Source organism: Oncorhynchus mykiss, chromosome 4 (assembly GCF_013265735.2).
Source record: "Oncorhynchus mykiss isolate Arlee chromosome 4, USDA_OmykA_1.1, whole genome shotgun sequence".
In the NCBI taxonomy this organism is placed as follows: domain Eukaryota; kingdom Metazoa; phylum Chordata; class Actinopteri; order Salmoniformes; family Salmonidae; genus Oncorhynchus; species Oncorhynchus mykiss.
Window position 1 is genome coordinate 44,186,815 of NC_048568.1, and position 22,050 is coordinate 44,208,864.

Genomic DNA, 22,050 nt, shown 5'->3' on the forward strand with positions numbered 1-22,050 from the left:
TACTAACCTCATAACATCCCACTAACCCCATAACATCCTACTAACCCCATAACATCCTACTAACCCCATAACATCCTACTAACCCATAACATCCTACTAACCCCATAACATCCTACTAACCTCATAACATCCCACTAACCCCATAACATCCTACTAACCCCATAACATCCTACCAACCCCATAACATCCTACCAACCCCATAACATCCTACCAACCCCATAACATCCTACCAACCCCATAACATCCTACTAAAGCCCCATAACATCCTACTGACCCCATAACAACCTACTAAAGCCCCATGACATCCCACTAACCCCATAACATCCTACTAACCCCATAACATCCTACTAACCCCATAACATCCTACTAACCCCAACCCCATAACATCCTACTGACCCCAAAACATACTACTAACCCCACAACATCCTACTAACCCCACAACATCCTACCAACCCCATAACATCCTACTAACCCTAACCCCATAACATCCTACTGACCCCATAACAACCTACTAAAGCCCCACAACATCCTACTAACCCCATAACATCCTACTAACCCCATAACATCCTACTAACCCCATAACATCCTACTAACCCCACAACATCCTACTAACCCCATAACATCCTACAAACCCCATAACATCCTACTAACCCCATAACATCCTACTAACCACATAACATCCTACCAACCCCATAACATCCTACTAACCCCACAACATCCTACTAACCCCATAACATCCTACTAACCTCATAACATCCTACTAACCCTAACCCCATAACATCCTACTAACCCTAACCCCATAACATCCTACTAACCCCATAACATCCTACCAACCCCATAACATCCTACTAACCCCATAACATCCTACTAAAGCCACATAACATCCTACTAACCCCATAACATCCTACTAACCCCATAACATCCTACTAACCCCACAACATCCTACTAATCCCATAACATCCTACTAAAGCCCCATAACATCCTACTGACCACATAACATCCTACTAAAGCCCCATAACATCCTACTAACCCACAACATCCTACCAACCCCACAACATCCTACCAACCCCACAACATCCTACCAACCCCATATCATCCTACCAACCCCATATCATCCTACCAACCCCATATCATCCTACCAACCCCATATCATCCTACCAACCCCATATCATCCTACCAACCCCACAACATCCTACCAACCCCATATCATCCTACCAACCCCACAACATCCTACCAACCCCATATCATCCTACCAACCCCATATCATCCTACTAACCCCATAACAGAATGAACAATAGAGTAGACCTAAGCAGCCAGTCTACACACAGCAGTAGAGGACCTAAGCAGCCAGTCTACACACAGCAGTAGTAGACCTAAGCAGCCAGTCTACACACAGCAATAGAGTAGACCTAAGCAGCCAGTCTACACACAGCAGTAGAGTAGACCTAAGCAGCCAGTCTACACACAGTAGTAGAGTGGACCTAAGCAGTCAGTCTACACACAGTAGTAGAGGACCTAAGCAGTCAGTCTACACACAGCAGCAGTGGACCTAAGCAGTCAGTCTACACACAGCAGTAGTAGACCTAAGCAGCCAGTCTACACACAGCAATAGAGTAGACCTAAGCAGCCAGTCTACACACAGCAGTAGAGTAGACCTAAGCAGCCAGTCTACACACAGCAATAGAGTAGACCTAAGCAGCCAGTCTACACACAGCAATAGAGTAGACCTAAGCAGCCAGTCTACACACAGCAGTAGAGTAGACCTAAGCTGCCAGTCTACACACAGCAGTAGAGTAGACCTAAGCAGCCAGACTGTTTGACTTCTCTCTCTGATCCTAATGAGACTCTACCGCCATCTAGTGGACAGTCATGGCTCAGTGTTCTACTTCAGTGTTGACTGACCGTGTTTGACCACCTTTCAGGTAAACTTTTGTTTGAAAAATGACAGTTGAACCCATCAGATGAGTTTACATTTAGTAAGACCGTGTCGAATGGCACCCCATTCCCCATTCCCTATATAGTGCACTACTGTTGACCAGAGCCCTATAGCACCCCATTCCCTATATAGTGCACTACTGTTGACCAGAGCCCTATAGCACCCCATTCCCTATATAGTGCACTACTGTTGACCAGAGCCTTGACACTACTTATTTAACCAGGCAAGTCAATTAAGAACAAATTCTTATTTTCAATGACGGCCTAGGTGGGTTAATAGGCAGTGGGTTAACTGCCTATTCAGGGGCAGAACGACAGCTCGGGGATTCGAACTTGCAACCTTCCGGTTACTAGTCCAACGCTCTAACCACTAGGCTACCCTGCCGCCCCACTATAGAGAACAGGGTGTCATATGGGAAGTATAATAGACCCCATTCATGTTATCTTTCACAATATACCTGGATTGAGTAAGTACCCATCAGGAAATCAACCCAAACCACCTCCTCGGTCCTACCAACTCGCTCGGAGGGCCCTCAGCTGTCACGTTGCTGACTAAGCCCTCAGCTGTCATGTTGCTGACTAAACTCAGAGGGCCCTCAGCTGTCACATTGCTGACTAAACTCACAGAGGGCCCCCAGCTGTCATGTTGCTGACTAAACTCACAGAGGGCCCTCAGCTGTCACGTTGCTGACTAAACTCAGAGGGCCCTCAGCTGTCACGTTGCTGACTAAGCCCTCAGCTGTCATGTTGCTGACTAAACTCACAGAGGGCCCCCAGCTGTCATGTTGCTGACTAAACTCACAGAGGGCCCTCAGCTGTCATGTTGCTGACTAAGCCCTCAGCTGTCATGTTGCTGACTAAACTCACAGAGGGCCCTCAGCTGTCATGTTGCTGACTAAACTCAGAGGGCCCTCAGCTGTCATGATGCTGACTAAACTCACAGAGGGCCCTCAGCTGTCATGTTGCTGACTAAACTCGGAGGGCCCTCAGCTGTCATGTTGCTGACTAAACTCAGAGGGCCCTCAGCTGTCATGTTGCTGACTAAACTCAGATGGGCCTCAGCTGTCATGTTGCTGACTAAACTCAGAGGGGCCTCAGCTGTCATGTTGCTGACTAAACTCACAGAGGGCCCTCAGCTGTCATGTTGCTGACTAAACTCAGATGGGCCTCAGCTGTCATGTTGCTGACTAAACTCACAGAGGGCCCTCAGCTGTCATGTTGCTGATTAAACTCAGAGGGCCCTCAGCTGTCATGTTGCTGACTAAACTCAGAGGGCCCTCAGCTGTCATGATGCTGACTAAACTCAGAGGGCCCTCAGCTGTCATGATGCTGACTAAACTCAGAGGGCCCTCAGCTGTCATGATGCTGACTAAACTCAGAGGGGGACTTCCTGAGAGTGGAGAGGTGATTAATACACCTTCAACTTCGAGACTTCTGACTTTAATGATGCACTTTCATGATCCACCTTTAGATAATAAAACAAGCATGAAACTCAAATGAACAAAGCCCAAGCCACAAAATCAGACGTAAACAAATGCTCGTGGCATATCATTATGCATGCCTCTCCATTTTTATTTATTTATTGAAATTGCACAAAGATATTGCAGTGCATGTTGGGATATCACTTTGCTCTTAATCCTAACTGGCTTTGTCGAAGTGGCGATCTGAGGGTCTAATGAACCCCTACACCCTCGATAATTTTCACTCCATGAGCTTCGGAACACTTGTGCAAATGTCGGAGGCGAGCGTGAACGGCGAGGGTCGAGTGTGAACGGCGAGGGGCGAGCGTGAACGGCGAGGGGCGAGCGTGAACGGCGAGGGGCGAGCGTGAACAGCGAGAGGCGAGTGTGAACGGCGAGGGGCGAGTGTGAACGGCGAGGGGCGAGCGTGAACGGCGAGGGCCGAGTGTGAACGGCGAGGGGCGAGCGTGAACGGCGAGCGTGAACGGCGAGGGGCGAGCGTGAACGGCGAGGGCCGAGCGTGAACGGCGAGGGTGAACGCGGAAATGGAAGGCTGAGGGAAAGGAAGTGATTTGTCATTTAGCCACTCCCTCGCTCTCCCCTTCTACCTCAAACAGGGATGGAGGGAATAGACAGACAACTGAAGGGAGGAGTGAGACTGAAAGAAGAGACATATAACCCGATATGAGAACGCTAAAAGAGTGCAAAACTGTCATCAAGGCAAAGGCTGGCTACTTTGAAGAATCTAAACTATAAAATATATTTTGATTTGTTGAACACATTTTCTTGGTTACTACATGATTCCATATGTGTTATTTCATAGCTCTGATGTCTTCACTATTATTCTACAATGTAGAAAATAGTAAAAATAAAGAAAAACCCTTGAATGAGAAGATGAGTCTAAACTGTTGACTGGTGCTGTAAATCAATAACATGTTCTAACCCCCCCCCCCCCCCCCCCCCCCCTGCCTACGCACAGACAAAGTTCATTTTGGTGTGACTAGTACCTCACTTCACAGACAAAGTTCATTTTAGTGTGACTAGTACCTCACTGCACAGACAAAGTTCATTTTGGTGTGACTAGTACCTCACTGCACAGACAAAGTTAATTTTGGTGTGACTAGTACCTCACTTCACAGACAAAGTTCATTTTGGTGTGACTAGTACCTCACTGCACAGACAAAGTTAATTTTGGTGTGACTAGTACCTCACTTCACAGACAAAGTTCATTTTGGTGTGACTAGTACCTCACTGCACAGACAAAGTTCATTTTAGTGAGACTAGTACCTCACTGCACAGACAAAGTTAATTTTGGTGTGACTAGTACCTCACTGCACAGACAAAGTTCATTTTGGTGTGACTAGTACCTCACTTCACAGACAAAGTTCATTTTGGTGTGACTAGTACCTCACTTCACAGACAAAGTTAATTTTGGTGTGACTAGTACCTCACTTCACAGACAAAGTTCATTTTGGTGTGACTAGTACCTCACTTCACAGACAAAGTTCATTTTGGTGTGACTAGTACCTCACTGCACAGACAAAGTTCATTTTGGTGTGACTAGTACCTCACTGCACAGACAAAGTTCATTTTGGTGTGACTAGTACCTCACTGCACAGACAAAGTTCATTTTGGTGTGACTAGTACCTCACTTCACAGACAAAGAGAGCCGTCTGTCCATATTATAATAATAGATCATTAGATTCAAATTGTACAAGGGAGGTAGGTAGGTAGGTAGAAGTTGTCCAATAAGATAGGCTCGTCTTTGTTATCCGTGGCAAAAGGTGTTGCTACAGTGTGCACTAATGAATATGACCCAGAAATCCTAGATAATAGAAATCATTCAACTGGACCAAAACAATAAAACTAAGTCAAGTAGAAAAACATTATATCTACACTATATTTACAAAAGTATGTGGACACCCCTTCAAATGATTGAATTCAGCTATTTCAGCTAAATCCGTTGCTGACAGGTATATAAAACCCGAGCACACTGCCATGCAATCTCCATAGACAAACATTGGTAGTAGAATGCCTTACTGAAGAGCTCACTGACTTTCAACGTGGCACCGTCACATGATGCCACCTTTCCAACAAATCAGTTTGTCAAATTTCTGCCCTGCTAGAGCTTTTATAGTGCTGTTATTGTGAAGTAGAAACGTCTAGGAGCAACAACGGCTCAGCCGTGAAGTGGTAGGCCACACAAGCTAACAGAACAAGACCACCGAGTCGAAGATCACCAAAATGCCAAGCGTCAGCTGGTGGTGTAAAGCTCGCCACCATTGGACTCTGGAAACGTGTTCTCTGGAGTGATGAATCACGCTTCACCATCTGGCAGTCTGACGGACGAATCTGGGTTTGGTGGATGCCAGGAGAACGCTACCTGCCCCAATGCATAGTGCCAACTGTAAAGTTTGGTGGAGGAGGAATGATGGTCTGGGGCTATTTTTCATGGTTCAAGTGAAGGGAAATCTTAACACTACAGCATACATTGCATTCTAGACGATTTGTGCTTCCATCTTTGTGGTAACAGTTTGGGGAAGGCCCTTTCCTGTTTCAGCATGACAATGCCACCATGCACAAAGTGAGGTCCAAACAGAAATGGTTTGTTGAGATCAGTGTGGAAGAACTTGACTGGCCGGCACAGAGCCCTGACCTCAACCCCATCAAACACCTTTGGGATGAATTGGAACGCAGACTGTGAGCCTGAAGGCCTAATCGCCCAACATCAGTGCCCGACCTCATTAATGCTGTTGTGGCTGAATGGAAGCAAGTCCCCACAGCAATGTTCCAACATCTAGTGGAAAGCCTTCCCAGAAGAGTGGAGGCTGTTATAGCAGCAATGCTCCAACATCTAGTGGAAAGCCTTCCCAGAAGAGTGGAGGCTGTTATAGCAGCAATGTTCCAACATCTAGTGGAAAGCCTTCCCAGAAGAGTGGAGGCTGTTATAGCAGCAATGTTCCAACATCTAGTGGAAAGCCTTCCCAGAAGAGTGGAGGCTGTTATAGCAGCAATGTTCCAACATCTAGTGGAAAGCCTTCCCAGAAGAGTGGAGGCTGTTATAGCAGCAATGTTCCTACATCTAGTGGAAAGCCTTCCCAGAAGAGTGGAGGCTGTTATAGCAGCAATGTTCCAACATCTAGTGGAAAGCCTTCCCAGAAGAGTGGAGGCTGTTATAGCAGCAATGTTCCAACATCTAGTGGAAAGCCTTCCCAGAAGAGTGGAGGCTGTTATAGCAGCAATGTTCCTACATCTAGTGGAAAGCCTTCCCAGAAGAGTGGAGGCTGTTATAGCAGCAATGTTCCAACATCTAGTGGAAAGCCTTCCCAGAAGAGTGGAGGCTGTTATAGCAGCAATGTTCCTACATCTAGTGAAAAGCCTTCCCAGAAGAGTGGAGGCTGTTATAGCAGCAATGTTCCAACATCTAGTGGAAAGCCTTCCCAGAAGAGTGGAGGCTGTTATAGCAGCAAAGGGGGAGGGACCAACTCCATATTAAATGACCATGATTTTAGAATGAGATGTTGGATAAGGTGTCCACATACTTTTGGTCACATAGTGTATTTACAGCTAAATATATACACAATTCAAATGACTGCATGCAAATAAATCACGTTCGATATCAACGGTCCCTTTATATAAACAATACCTGATGGGACGCAGCATAGAACAACAGAACATGGTGGAAAAACAGACCTGGGCTGTATCCCAATTATCTCTCCTTCCTCCTAAAACGTACACTTGTTCACTTCCCTAATCTAATAGTAGCGAACAAGTGTGCACACTTTGAGAGAAAGGAGGTATTATTGGGACGCACGCTCAGTCAGCAGTTGCCATAGCAGTCGGCGGGGAGGCATCGGTGTTCCCGGTTGGCGAAGCGATAGGCTGCTGGTTTAGTTGACCTTGGAGGTCAGAGGTCACAGGTGGAGTCGTCCCTGGCTGCGCTTGGAATGCTGGGGGATCTAAAACAAAAAGACAGGTCACGTGACCAGATAAGTGGAAGAGAACAAAAGGTGCCCTGTTCCCTACACAGGGCTCTGGCCAAAAGTAGTGCACTATGTCTCCCTGTTCCCTACATAGTGCACTACTTTTGACTAGAACCCTATGTCTCTCTGTTCCCTACATAGGGCATTTATTTTTGGCCAGAGCTCTATAAGGTTGTAAAGTCCCAGTAACTTTACCCACATTTTACCATCTCAACTACAAAATTACCACAGACACACTACAGACAGAGAAACAGCACCACCTGCCGGCAGATCACAGACTGACACTGACTGGGGGACACCACAGATAGGAGAGACTATTGGGACACAGTCTAACAGCCTGGGACTGTCTCTCCTAACAGCCTGGGACTGTCTCTCCTAACAGCCTGGGACTGTCTCTCCTAACAGCCTGGGACAGTCTCTCCTAACAGCCTGGGACAGTCTCTCCTAACAGCCTGGGACAGTCTCTCCTAACAGCCTGGGACAGTCTCTCCTAACAGCCTGGGACAGTCTCTCCTAACAGCCTGGGACAGTCTCTCCTAACAGCCTGGGACTGTCTCTCCTAACAGCCTGGGACAGTCTCTCCTAACAGCCTGGGACAGTCTCTCCTAACAGCCTGGGACAGTCTCTCCTAACAGCCTGGGACAGTCTCTCCTAACAGCCTGGGACTGTCTCTCCTAACAGCCTGGGACTGTCTCTCCTAACAGCCTGGGACTGTCTCTCCTAACAGCCTGGGACTGTCTCTCCTAACAGCCTGGGACTGTCTCTCCTAACAGCCTGGGACTGTCTCTCCTAACAGCCTGGGACTGTCTCTCCTAACAGCCTGGGACTGTCTCTCCTAACAGCCTGGGACTGTCTCTCCTAACAGCCTGGGACAGTCTCTCCTAACAGCCTGGGACAGTCTCTCCTAACAGCCTGGGACAGTCTCTCCTAACAGCCTGGGACAGTCTCTCCTAACAGCCTGGGACAGTCTCTCCTAACAGCCTGGGACTGTCTCTCCTAACAGCCTGGGACTGTCTCTCCTAACAGCCTGGGACAGTCTCTCCTAACAGCCTGGGACAGTCTCTCCTAACAGCCTGGGACAGTCTCTCCTAACAGCCTGGGACTGTCTCTCCTAACAGCCTGGGACTGTCTCTCCTAACAGCCTGGGACTGTCTCTCCTAACAGCCTGGGACTGTCTCTCCTAACAGCCTGGGACTGTCTCTCCTAACAGCCTGGGACTGTCTCTCCTAACAGCCTGGGACTGTCTCTCCTAACAGCCTGGGACTGTCTCTCCTAACAGCCTGGGACTGTCTCTCCTAACAGCCTGGGACAGTCTCTCCTAACAGCCTGGGACAGTCTCTACTAAAAGCCTGGGACTGTCTCTCCTAACAGCCTGGGACTGTCTCTCCTAACAGCCTGGGACAGTCTCTCCTAACAGCCTGGGACAGTCTCTCCTAACAGCCTGGGACAGTCTCTCCTAACAGCCTGGGACTGTCTCTCCTAACAGCCTGGGACTGTCTCTCCTAACAGCCTGGGACTGTCTCTCCTAACAGCCTGGGACTGTCTCTCCTAACAGCCTGGGACTGTCTCTCCTAACAGCCTGGGACTGTCTCTCCTAACAGCCTGGGACTGTCTCTCCTAACAGCCTGGGACTGTCTCTCCTAACAGCCTGGGACTGTCTCTCCTAACAGCCTGGGACTGTCTCTCCTAACAGCCTGGGACTGTCTCTCCTAACAGCCTGGGACTGTCTCTCCTAACAGCCTGGGACTGTCTCTCCTAACAGCCTGGGACTGTCTCTCCTAACAGCCTGGGACTGTCTCTCCTAACAGCCTGGGACTGTCTCTCCTAACAGCCTGGGACTGTCTCTCCTAACAGCCTGGGACTGTCTCTCCTAACAGCCTGGGACTGTCTCTCCTAACAGCCTGGGACTGTCTCTCCTAACAGCCTGGGACTGTCTCTCCTAACAGCCTGGGACTGTCTCTCCTAACAGCCTGGGACTGTCTCTCCTAACAGCCTGGGACTGTCTCTCCTAACAGCCTGGGACTGTCTCTCCTAACAGCCTGGGACTGTCTCTCCTAACAGCCTGGGACTGTCTCTCCTAACAGCCTGGGACAGTCTCTCCTAACAGCCTGGGACAGTCTCTCCTAACAGCCTGGGACTGTCTCTCCTAACAGCCTGGGACTGTCTCTCCTAACAGCCTGGGACTGTCTCTCCTAACAGCCTGGGACTGTCTCTCCTAACAGCCTGGGACTGTCTCTCCTAACAGCCTGGGACTGTCTCTCCTAACAGCCTGGGACTGTCTCTCCTAACAGCCTGGGACTGTCTCTCCTAACAGCCTGGGACTGTCTCTCCTAACAGCCTGGGACTGTCTCTCCTAACAGCCTGGGACTGTCTCTCCTAACAGCCTGGGACTGTCTCTCCTAACAGCCTGGGACTGTCTCTCCTAACAGCCTGGGACTGTCTCTCCTAACAGCCTGGGTTACAGTTTGTAAACGTGGTTCTGTATGTACTTACACAGGGCGATGTATCGGGGCTGCCGAACGGCGAGAGCTCTACCGAGCGGTTCTCTTTGTCGTACGAGTCGTCGAGGCGACGGTGGGCGAACTTCCTCCTCAGGGCCTCGGCAATCATGGAGGCCGGGTCGCTTAGCAACGCCGCGCCCTTGCTCCGCCTCCTCCGCACCGGCGTTCCCCCGGGCGACCTGGGGGTTGGGGCAAAACCAGGACATGCGTCAGACCTGCCAACCTTGGATAATTTATTATGAGAACCCCCCTCCCCCCCCCTCCCCCTGCTGCACATGTGACACCCACACTTCCAATCAGAGGCAAGTGCACCTCCTAAACCTAATAATGATGTTGGCAGAAGACTTCCTCAGGAGAAATGGTAGGCTACACAGACGTATGTGTCGTTGGGAATTTAGCTTCAGTAGCTAACTAGAAATATGTTTAACATGTTCAGGGCTGATGTTGGTTAGGGGGAGGTCAGTCAACTTCCCCCTCAGGCCTGAGGTTGGTTAGGGGGAGGTCAGTCAACTTCCTCCTCAGGCCTGAGGTTGGTTAGGGGGAGGTCAGTCAACTTCCCCCTCAGGCCTGAGGTTGGTTAGGGGGAGGTCAGTCAACTTCCTCCTCAGGCCTGAGGTTGGTTAGGGGGAGGTCAGTCAACTTCCTCCTCAGGCCTGAGGTTGGTTAGGGGGAGGTCAGTCAACTTCCTCCTCAGGCCTGAGGTTGGTTAGGGGGAGGTCAGTCAACTTCCTCCTCAGGCCTGAGGTTGGTTAGGGGGAGGTCAGTCAACTTCCTCCTCAGGCCTGAGGTTGGTTAGGGGGAGGTCAGTCAACTTCCTCCTCAGGCCTGAGGTTGGTTAGGGGGAGGTCAGTCAACTTCCTCCTCAGGCCTGAGGTTGGTTAGGGGGAGGTCAGTCAACTTCCCCCTCAGACCTGAGGTTGGTTAGGGGGAGGTCAGTCAACTTCCCCCTCAGGCCTGAGGTTGGCTAGGGGGGAGGTCAGTCAACTTCCCCCTCAGGCCTGAGGTTGGTTAGGGGGGAGGTCAGTCAACTTCCCCCTCAGGCCTGAGGTTGGTTAGGGGGGAGGTCAGTCAACTTCCCCCTCAGGCCTGAGGTTGGTTAGGGGGAGGTCAGTCAACTTCCCCCTCAGGCCTGAGGTTGGTTAGGGGGAGGTCAGTCAACTTCCCCCTCAGGCCTGAGGTTGGTTAGGGGGAGGTCAGTCAACTTCCCCCTCAGGCCTGAGGTTGGTTAGGGGGGAGGTCAGTCAACTTCCCCCTCAGGCCTGAGGTTGGCTAGGGGGGAGGTCAGTCAACTTCCCCCTCAGGCCTGAGGTTGGTTAGGGGGAGGTCAGTCAACTTCCCCCTCAGACCTGAGGTTGGTTAGGGGGAGGTCAGTCAACTTCCCCCTCAGGCCTGAGGTTGGCTAGGGGGGAGGTCAGTCAACTTCCCCCTCAGGCCTGAGGTTGGTTAGGGGGAGGTCAGTCAACTTCCCCCTCAGGCCTGAGGTTGGTTAGGGGGGAGGTCAGTCAACTTCCCCCTCAGGCCTGAGGTTGGCTAGGGGGGAGGTCAGTCAACTTCCCCCTCAGGCCTGAGGTTGGTTAGGGGGGAGGTCAGTCAACTTCCCCCTCAGGCCTGAGGTTGGTTAGGGGGAGGTCAGTCAACTTCCCCCTCAGGCCTGAGGTTGGTTAGGGGGAGGTCAGTCAACTTCCCCCTCAGGCCTGAGGTTGGTTAGGGGGAGGTCAGTCAACTTCCCCCTCAGGCCTGAGGTTGGTTAGGGGGGAGGTCAGTCAACTTCCTCCTCAGGCCTGAGGTTGGTTAGGGGGGAGGTCAGTCAACTTCCTCCTCAGGCCTGAGGTTGGTTAGGGGGAGGTCAGTCAACTTCCTCCTCAGGCCTGAGGTTGGTTAGGGGGGAGGTCAGTCAACTTCCTCCTCAGGCCTGAGGTTGGTTAGGGGGAGGTCAGTCAACTTCCCCCTCAGGCCTGAGGTTGGTTAGGGGGAGGTCAGTCAACTTCCTCCTCAGGCCTGAGGTTGGTTAGGGGGGAGGTCAGTCAACTTCCCCCTCAGGCCTGAGGTTGGTTAGGGGGAGGTCAGTCAACTTCCTCCTCAGGCCTGAGGTTGGTTAGGGGGAGGTCAGTCAACTTCCTCCTCAGGCCTGAGGTTGGTTAGGGGGAGGTCAGTCAACTTCCCCCTCAGGCCTGAGGTTGGCTAGGGGGAGGTCAGTCAACTTCCTCCTCAGGCCTGAGGTTGGTTAGGGGGGAGGTCAGTCAACTTCCCCCTCAGGCCTGAGGTTGGTTAGGGGGAGGTCAGTCAACTTCCTCCTCAGGCCTGAGGTTGGTTAGGGGGAGGTCAGTCAACTTCCCCCTCAGGCCTGAGGTTGGTTAGGGGGGAGATCAGTCAACTTCCTCCTCAGGCCTGAGGTTGGTTAGGGGGAGGTCAGTCAACTTCCCCCTCAGGAAGTTGGAGCATTTTGTAAGTTATTTTATTCTTTAAAAAAAATGTAAACCTGTAACTGCCATTTCCTGAAACCAAGAGTCTTAAAATGATATCAAACACAAGACCGTGTCAAATGGCACCCCATTCCCTGCTCCCAATGATGAACCAGACTTGTGGAGGTCTACAATTGTTTTTGAGGTCTTGGCTGATTTCTTTTGGTTTTTGCATGATGTCAAACAGTTACTGATTCCAACCTAAGTATGTAAACTTCCAACTTCAACTATATACACCATCATTTTCAAATAAATTCATTAAAAATCCTACAATGTGATTTTTTTGTCTCATTTTGTCTGTCATAGTTGAAGTGTACCTATGATGAAAATTACAGGCCTCTCTCATCGTTTTAAGTGGGAGAACTTGCACAATTGGTGGCTGACTAAATAAAATCCATTAAATCCATTATTTTAAAAAATGTAAAGAAAACGGCACCACAACAAACCTGCCAAGAGAGGGCCGCTCACCAAAACTCACAGACCAGGCAAGGAGGGCATTAATCAGAGAGGCAACAAAGAGACCAAAGATAACCCTGAAGGAGCTGCAAAGCTCCACAGCGGAGATTGGAGTATCTGTCCATAGGACCACTTTAAGCCGTACACTGCACAGAGCTGGGCTTTACGGAAGAGTGGCCAGAAAAAAAGCCATTGCTTAAAGAAAAAAATAAGCAAACACGTTTGGCGAACGGAGGTTCACCTTCCAGCAGGACAATGACCCTAAGCATACTGCTAAAGCAACACTCCAGTGGTTTAAGGGGAAACATTTAAATGCCTTGGAATGGCCTAGTCAAAGTCCAGACCTCAATCCAATTGAGAATCTGTGGTATGACTTAAAGATTGCTGTACACCAGCGGAACCCATCCAACTTGAAGGAGCTGGAGCAGTTTTGCCTTGAAGAATGGGCAAAAATCCCAGTGGCTAAATGTGCCAAGCTTAAGACCTGCAGCTGTAATTGCTGTTGAATATGTGTATGTGACCAATAACATTGTTAAATATGGACCAATAACATCTGATTTCACCGCAAAAGGCTTGCAGCTTGGCAGATCTGCTGCTATAGACAGACAGGCTCTCAGAGTTGTAGACTTGACTCCAGCACAGTGACATGCCTTAGTGTCCATGCTTACCTCTGCACGGAGCGCAGTTTCACCTGGTTCAGTTCATTCAGTACATCCAGCATGGTGGGGACCGGGCCCTGTCCTACCGCCTTATCCTGGGACTGTAGTAGTCCAACCTGCCCAGCCTCATGGCTCTTCCCCTGGGCATGACCTTTACCGGCCTCCCTGCCCTGCTGGATTAGATTCTCCACCGCAGACAGACCAACAGAGGAGCTGGGTGGAGGAGGACAGGGAGGAGGACAGGGAGGAGGTGGAGGGCGATAAGGGGTGGAGGTGAGGACAGAGGCAGGGGACATTCCAGGGGTACCCGGAAGGTTCTGGGAATGGGCTGGACCGGGACGAAAGGAAAAGGAGGGAGAGAAAAGGGTGAACAAACAATAAGTCTGGTGTATCACTTTCATAATAGAGGAATGAATGTGTTTACCATGACTGGGATAGGTGTGAGTGTGTTTACCATGACTGGGATAGGTGTGAATGTGTTTACCATGACTGGGATAGGTGTGAGTGTGTTTACCATGACTGGGATAGGTGTGAGTGAGTGTGTGTGTGTTTAGACACCTGGGGGTGGTGCGGTGACAATCATGGCAATCTGAGCTCGTAGTTTGAGCAGCTCGTCCTCCAGGGCTGTGATCTTCCGCAGGGCCACTGGGTCTGATCTGTGCCCCAGCATCATGTCTCCTGGCTGGGCTCGGACCGCTGCCAACCCTCGGTCCCCTGGACGTGGAGGGGCCAGCACCACCTCGTCGCCACGACTCACAGCACCCTGTCGGGACGGACGCTCACGGTGCCTGAGATCGGACAAGAAGGAATGACAGATTGAGAAACAGTCCTTTATAAACAAGCTTTTTGGAAAGCGGAGATGTCAGAACCCTCAGAAAGCAGACATTATTGGAGACACCGTGCCGTTTTGGAGAAGCGTTCCGTTTGCTTGCAAAGATTTACGATGGCTAATTAACAGTAAATAAAGTTAACCTTTTCACCCAACAAGTTAGCCAAAATTGTCAATAACATGTCCCCATAGGATTCTACACACAACCCTCAGGGTGACTATATCTACTGGGTTCTACCAGTCTGAGGAGTCTCTGTGTATACAGTGCCTTGCGAAAGTATTCGGCCCCCTTGAACTTTGCGACCTTTTGCCACATTTCAGGCTTCAAACATAAAGATATAAAACTGTATTTTTTTGTGAAGAATCAACAACAAGTGGGACACAATCATGAAGTGGAACGACATTTATTGGATATTTCAAACTTTTTTAACAAATCAAAAACTGAAAAATTGGGCGTGCAAAATTATTCAGCCCCCTTAAGTTAATACTTTGTAGCACCACCTTTTGCTGCGATTACAGCTGTAAGTCGCTTGGGGTATGTCTCTATCAGTTTTGCACATCGAGAGACTGACATTTTTTCCCATTCCTCCTTGCAAAACAGCTCGAGCTCAGTGAGGTTGGATGGAGAGCATTTGTGAACAGCAGTTTTCAGTTCTTTCCACAGATTCTCGATTGGATTCAGGTCTGGACTTTGACTTGGCCATTCTAACACCTGGATATGTTTATTTTTGAACCATTCCATTGTAGATTTTGCTTTATGTTTTGGATCACTGTCTTGTTGGAAGACAAATCTCCGTCCCAGTCTCAGGTCTTTTGCAGACTCCATCAGGTTTTCTTCCAGAATGGTCCTGTATTTGGCTCCATCCATCGTCCCATCAATTTTAACCATCTTCCCTGTCCCTGCTGAAGAAAAGCAGGCCCAAACCATGATGCTGCCACCACTATGTTTGACAGTGAGGATGGTGTGTTCAGGGTGATGAGCTGTGTTGCTTTTACGCCAAACATAACGTTTTGCATTGTTGCCAAAAAGTTCAATTTTGGTTTCATCTGACCAGAGCACCTTCTTCCACATGTTTGGTGTGTCTCCCAGGTGGCTTGTGGCAAACTTTAAACAACACTTTTTATGGATATCTTTAAGAAATGGCTTTCTTCTTGCCACTTTTCCATAAAGGCCAGATTTGTGCAATATACGACTGATTGTTGTCCTATGGACAGAGTCTCCCACCTCAGCTGTAGATCTCTGCAGTTCATCCAGAGTGATCATGGGCCTCTTGGCTGCATCTCTGATCAGTATTCTCCTTGTATGAGCTGAAAGTTTAGAGGGACGGCCAGGTCTTGGTAGATTTGCAGTGGTCTGATACTCCTTCCATTTCAATATTATCGCTTGCACAGTGCTCCTTAGGATGTTTAAAGCTTGGGAAATCTTTTTGTATCCAAATCCGGCTTTAAACTTCTTCACAACAGTATCTCGGACCTGCCTGGTGTGTTCCTTGTTCTTCATGATGCTCTCTGCGCTTTTAACGGACCTCTGAGACTATCACAGTGCAGGTGCATTTATACGGAGACTTGATTACACACAGGTGGATTGTATTTATCATCATTAGTCATTTAGGTCAACATTGGATCATTCAGAGATCCTCACTGAACTTCTGGAAAGAGTTTGTTGCACTGAAAGTAAAGGGGCTGAATAATTTTGCACGCCCAATTTTTCAGTTTTTGATTTGTTAAAAAAGTTTGAAATATCCAATAAATGTCGTCCACTTCATGATTGTGTCCCACTTGTTGTTGATTCTTCACAAAAAAATACAGTTCTATATCTTTATGTTTGAAGCCTGAAATGTGGCAAAAGGTCGCAAAGTTCAAGGGGGCCGAATACTTTCGCAAGGCACTGTATCTACTGGGTTCTACCAGTATGAGTCTCTGTGTATATCTACTGGGTTCTACCAGTCTGAGTCTCTGTGTATATCTACTGGGTTCTACCAGTCTGCGGAGTCTCTGTGTATATCTACTGGGTTCTACCAGTCTGAGTCTCTGTGTATATCTACTGGGTTCTACAAGTCTGAGGAGTCTCTGTGTATATCTACTGGGTTCTACCAGTCTGAGGAGTCTCTGTGTATATCTACTGGGTTCTACTAGTCTGGGGAGTCTCTGTCTATATATACTGGGTTCTACCAGTCTGAGGAGTCTCTGTGTATATCTACTGGGTTCTACTAGTCTGAGTCTCTGTGTATATCTACTGGGTTCTACCAGTCTGAGTCTCTGTGTATATCTACTGGGTTCTACCAGTCTGAGTCTCTGTGTATATCTACTGGGTTCTACCAGTCTGATGAGTCTCTGTGTATATCTACTGGGTTCTACCAGTCTGAGGAGTCTCTGTCTCTATATACTGGGTTCTACCTGTCTGAGGAGTCTCTGTGTATATCTACTGGGTCCCATCTACCTGATTTTGGTGAAGCTGTCTCCCTCATCCTCCGCCACCCAGAGCACGTCAGCCAAGGAGGGGATAGCGGGGAGGGTATCCATGGTGACGTCCAGGTATCTGTGCTGTCGGGAGGTGTGTAGAGGAATCTGTGGACAGTATGAGCCAGCTGAGTGTGAGACCAAACCACAGAACCAGAAGTCTTCTGGTCCCATCTTCCATAACAACGATACACCTCAACGTGTAGCAGATGAAGTTGTGACGCTCCGTCGGTTACGGAGTGGTCGGTTACGGAGTGGTCGGTTACGGAGTGGTCGGTTACGGAGTCGACGGTTACGGAGTCGTGGGTTACGGAGTCAACGGTTACGGAGTCGTGGGTTACGGAGTCGACGGTTACGGAGTGGTCGGATACTGAGTGGTCGGTTACGGAGTGGTCGGTTACGGAGTCAACGGTTACGGAGTCGACGGTTACGGAGTCGACGGTTACGGAGTCAACGGTTACGGAGTCGTGGGTTACGGAGTCGACGGTTACGGAGTCGTGGGTTACGGAGTCAACGGTTACGGAGTCGTGGGTTACGGAGTCGACGGTTACGGAGTCGTGGGTTACGGAGTCGACGGTTACGGAGTCGTGGGTTACGGAGTCAACGGTTACGGAGTCGACGGTTACGAAGTCGACGGTTACGGAGTGGTCGGTTACGGAGTCGACGGTTACGGAGTCGTGGGTTACGGAGTCGACGGTTACGGAGTCGTGGGTTACGGAGTCAACGGTTACGGAGTCGTGGGTTACGGAGTCGACGGTTACGAAGTCGACGGTTACGGAGTGGTCGGTTACGGAGTGGTCGGTTACGAAGTCGACGGTTACGGAGTGGTCGGTTACGGAGTGGTCGGTTACGGAGTCGTGGGTTACGGAGTCGTGGGTTACGAAGTCGGCGGTTACGGAGTCAACGGTTACGGAGTGGTCGGTTACGGAGTCGACGGTTACGGAGTCAACGGTTACGGAGTCTTGGGTTATGGAGTCGACGGTTACGGAGTCGTGGGTTACGGAGTCGTGGGTTACGAAGTCGGCGGTTACGAAGTCGGCGGTTACGGAGTCAACGGTTACGGAGTCGTGGGTTACGGAGTCGACGGTTACGGAGTGGTCGGTTACGGAGTCGTGGGTTACGGAGTCGTGGGTTACGAAGTCGGCGGTTACGGAGTCAACGGTTACGGAGTGGTCGGTTACGGAGTCAACGGTTACGGAGTCGTGGGTTACGGAGTCAACGGTTACGGAGTCAACGGTTACGGAGTCAACGGTTACGGAGTCGTGGGTTACGGAGTCGACGGTTACGGAGTCGACGGTTACAGAGTCAACGGTTACGGAGTGGTCGGTTACGGAGTCGACGGTTACGGAGTCGACGGTTACGGAGTCGACGGTTACGGAGTCAACGGTTACGGAGTCGACGGTTACGGAGTCGACGGTTACGGAGTCAACGGTTACGGAGTCAACGGTTACGGAGTCGGCGGTTACGGAGTCGGCGGTTACGGAGTCAACGGTTACGGAGTCAACGGTTACGGAGTGGTCGGTTACGGAGTCGTGGGTTACGGAGTCGACGGTTACGGAGTCAACGGTTACGGAGTGGTCGGTTACGGAGTCGACGGTTACGGAGTCAACGGTTACGGAGTCGACGGTTACGGAGTCGACGGTTACGGAGTCAACGGTTACGGAGTCGACGGTTACGGAGTCGGCGGTTACGGAGTCGGCGGTTACGGAGTCGGCGGTTACGGAGTCTACGGTTACGGAGTCGTCGGTTACGGAGTCGACGGTTACGGAGTCGACGGTTACGGAGTGGTCGGTTACGGAGTCAACGGTTACGGAGTGGTCGGTTACGGAGTCGTGGGTTACGGAGTCGTGGGTTACGGAGTCGTGGGTTACGGAGTCGTGGGTTACGGAGTCGTGGGGTACGGAGTCGTGGGTTACGGAGTGGTCGGTTAGGGAGTCAACGGTTACGGAGTCGTGGGTTACGGAGTCGACGGTTACGAAGTCGACGGTTACGGAGTGGTCGGTTACGGAGTCGTTGGTTACTGAGTCGACGGTTACGGAGTGGTCGGTTACGGAGTGGTCGGTTACGGAGTCGACGGTTACGGAGTCGACAGTTACGGAGTCGTGGGTTACAGAGTGGTCGGTTACGGAGTCAACGGTTACGGAGTCAACGGTTACGGAGTGGTCGGTTACGGAGTGGTCGGTTACGGAGTGGTCGGTTACGGAGTCGACGGTTACGGAGTCGTGGGTTACGGAGTCAACGGTTACGGAGTCGTGGGTTACGGAGTCGACGGTTACGGAGTGGTCGGTTACAGAGTGGTCGGTTACAGAGTGGTCGGTTACGGAGTGGTCGGTTACGGAGTCGACGGTTACGGAGTCGTGGGTTACGGAGTCAACGGTTACGGAGTCGACGGTTACGGAGTCGTGGGTTACGGAGTCAACGGTTACGGAGTCGTGGGTTACGGAGTCGACGGTTACGGAGTCGTGGGTTATGGAGTCGACGGTTACGGAGTCGTGGGTTACGGAGTCGTGGGTTACGGAGTCGACGGTTACGAAGTCGACGGTTACGGAGTGGTCGGTTACGAAGTCGTGGGTTACTGAGTCGACGGTTACGAAGTCGACGGTTACGGAGTGGTCGGTTACGGAGTCGTGGGTTACGGAGTCGTGGGTTACGAAGTCGGCGGTTACGGAGTCGACGGTTACGGAGTCAACGGTTACGGAGTCAACGGTTACGGAATCATGGGTTACGGAGTCGACGGTTACGGAGTGGTCGGTTACGGAGTGGTCGGTTACGGAGTCGTGGGTTACGGAGTCGTGGGTTACGAAGTCGGCGGTTACGGAGTCAACGGTTACGGAGTGGTCGGTTACGGAGTCGACGGTTACGGAGTGGTCGGTTACGGAGTCGTGGGTTACGGAGTCGTGGGTTACGAAGTCGGCGGTTACGGAGTCAACGGTTACGGAGTGGTCGGTTACGGAGTCGACGGTTACGGAGTCAACGGTTGCGGAGTCAACGGTTACGGAGTCAACGGTTACGGAGTCGTGGGTTACGGAGTCGTGGGTTACGAAGTCGGCGGTTACGGAGTCAACGGTTACGGAGTGGTCGGTTACGGAGTCGACGGTTACGGAGTCGTGGGTTACGGAGTCGACGGTTATGGAGTCGACGGTTACGGAGTCAACGGTTACGGAGTGGTCGGTTACGGAGTCAACGGTTACGGAGTCGTGGGTTACGGAGTCGACGGTTACGGAGTCGTGGGTTACGGAGTCGACGGTTACGGAGTCGTGGGTTACGGAGTCAACGGTTACGGAGTCTACGGTTATGGAGTCTACGGTTACGGAGTCGTCGGTTACGGAGTCGACGGTTACGGAGTGGTCGGTTAGGGAGTGGTCGGTTACGGAGTCAACGGTTACGGAGTCGACGGTTACGGAGTGGTCGGTTACGGAGTCAACGGTTACGGAGTCGACGGTTACGGAGTGGTCGGTTAGGGAGTCTACGGTTACGGAGTCGTCGGTTACGGAGTCGACGGTTACGGAGTGGTCGGTTACGGAGTCGACGGTTACGGAGTCGTGGGTTACGGAGTCGTCGGTTAGGGAGTCAACGGTTACGGAGTGGTCGGTAAAGGAGTCGACGGTTACGGAGTGGTCGGTTATGGAGTCTACGGTTACGGAGTCGTGGGTTACGGAGTGGTCGGTTACGGAGTCGTGGGTTACGGAGTGGTCGGTTGCAGAGTCGTGGGTTACGGAGTCGTGGGTTACAGAGTGGTTTGTTACGGAGTCGTGGGTTACGGAGTCGTGGGTTACGGAGTCGTGGGTTATGGAGTCGTCGGTTACGGAGTCGTCGGTTAGGGAGTCGTTGGTTAGGGAGTCGTCGGTTAGGGAGTAGACTGATGTGGTACTTCAGATGATCCTAGACCTGTATTAACCAGTTTACATTCATATTGACCTGGAAGTGGATACGTGGAGACGGGGTCAATGGGAGGTTGGTCCCGATCATCCGCACCAGGCTCCGGTACTGACCGCACAACTGGCTCTCCCACACTGGAATTAGCTGAAACACACACACACACACACACACACACACACACACACACACACACACACACACACACACACACACACACACACACACACACACACACACACACACACACACACACACACACACGAAGCACTCTTCAATATTTTGGTACAATCTCAAAACAAGCATCCTATAAATTGAGCCACTGCATTTGTGATATTTAACTATTTTTTTTTTTACCATGTCAGGAGAGACTCCGAAATACTCAAGGACATTTTGCAACAGATCAAATATATCTTCTAGCAGAGACATCTGGAAGCAGCCCTTCTGAATGTTTTGGCTGATGATGGTTGCAAAAACTGGTGGTGGTGGTGTAGGCTTTCTGTTGACAGCTTCGGTCGGCAGGCTAGGACTCCCGTTTCACGTTGCACCATGGGATGCGAGTCCTGACCACAGTCAAAGAAGCAGAATCATCCTCATTCAAACCTGGGGGCGGTCACACACATCCCTTATAATGTAATCATTTCATGCACGTTTGGTAGAGTTACCTAGCTATCAGTACAGTATACAGTATAATATTACCGAAAACCCCTCATCAAAACACACCAAGCGGTAACATGATAAACAAGCGAGCAATAAATATTGTATTATATGTGTAAAGGGTATAAAGTTAATCTTCTCTTACCCCATGGATCATTTAGAAATTATACTTGGCGACAAAATAACCTTCTCCTAGGAGGCTCACGTGTCCGGACAAGTGAGAAGGTGAACTCAAATAAAGCCACTCTCGCAAACCGTGCCGTGATTGGACATTTCAATCGGAAGAAAATCCTACGCCAATCAGAATAGCGGAATCGTGCAACGTGACCACAGCTGTTCGAACCAATGGGGCTTTCAATAATATTCACACCAAATTCGTATTTTTTTGTTGTCGTGTGTGAACGAGTTGACCGTTCTCCTAGCAGTCAGAATAAAAGGCTTGCAGCGCAAGCAAAGATGTTTTCCTTCAAGATAAGAGTCCCCCTACAAAGACATGCTAAACTCGTTTTTTTTGTTTTGTTTTTGCACTCCGGTGCAGTTCACAGGGTTATTTTTAAAAAATAGACGTATTTTACACAAATACTGGTATATTGAAAGCTATTGTGTAGGCTATGTTTAAACAAATACACTTTTTTAATAAAATACTAATATATATGCTATTGGAATTACTCAATAGAGTCTGTAAAACTTCAATGCGTATCTTGTGCCGGGCAACGGCTTTAATACAGAGTACTGGGGAGTCCTTACTCCACCCATCCAATTCACTGCAATG

At 50.2% G+C, this 22,050-nt stretch overlaps 1 protein-coding gene across 2 annotated transcripts; it reads right to left on the bottom strand.

Annotated features, from left to right (window-relative positions):
* Positions 1–7,012: 7,012 nt before the first annotated feature.
* On the bottom strand, positions 7,013–21,648 carry mtfr2 (mitochondrial fission regulator 2). 2 transcript variants are annotated; one of them, XM_036976421.1, is made up of 8 exons: positions 21,424–21,648; positions 20,979–21,184; positions 20,664–20,768; positions 16,726–16,853; positions 14,015–14,244; positions 13,466–13,784; positions 9,872–10,058; positions 7,013–7,354 (listed from the first exon to the last, which is right to left on the bottom strand). In XM_036976421.1, exons 2-8 carry the CDS (start codon positions 21,048–21,050, stop codon positions 7,310–7,312), a joined length of 1,086 nt encoding a protein of 361 aa, XP_036832316.1. In that variant the 5' UTR covers positions 21,051–21,184; positions 21,424–21,648; the 3' UTR covers positions 7,013–7,309. The 2 variants fall into 2 exon arrangements, with proteins under 2 accessions (XP_036832316.1, XP_036832315.1); XM_036976420.1 differs by having other exon boundaries at positions 20,979–21,224.
* Between the last annotated feature and the right edge of the window lie 402 nt (positions 21,649–22,050).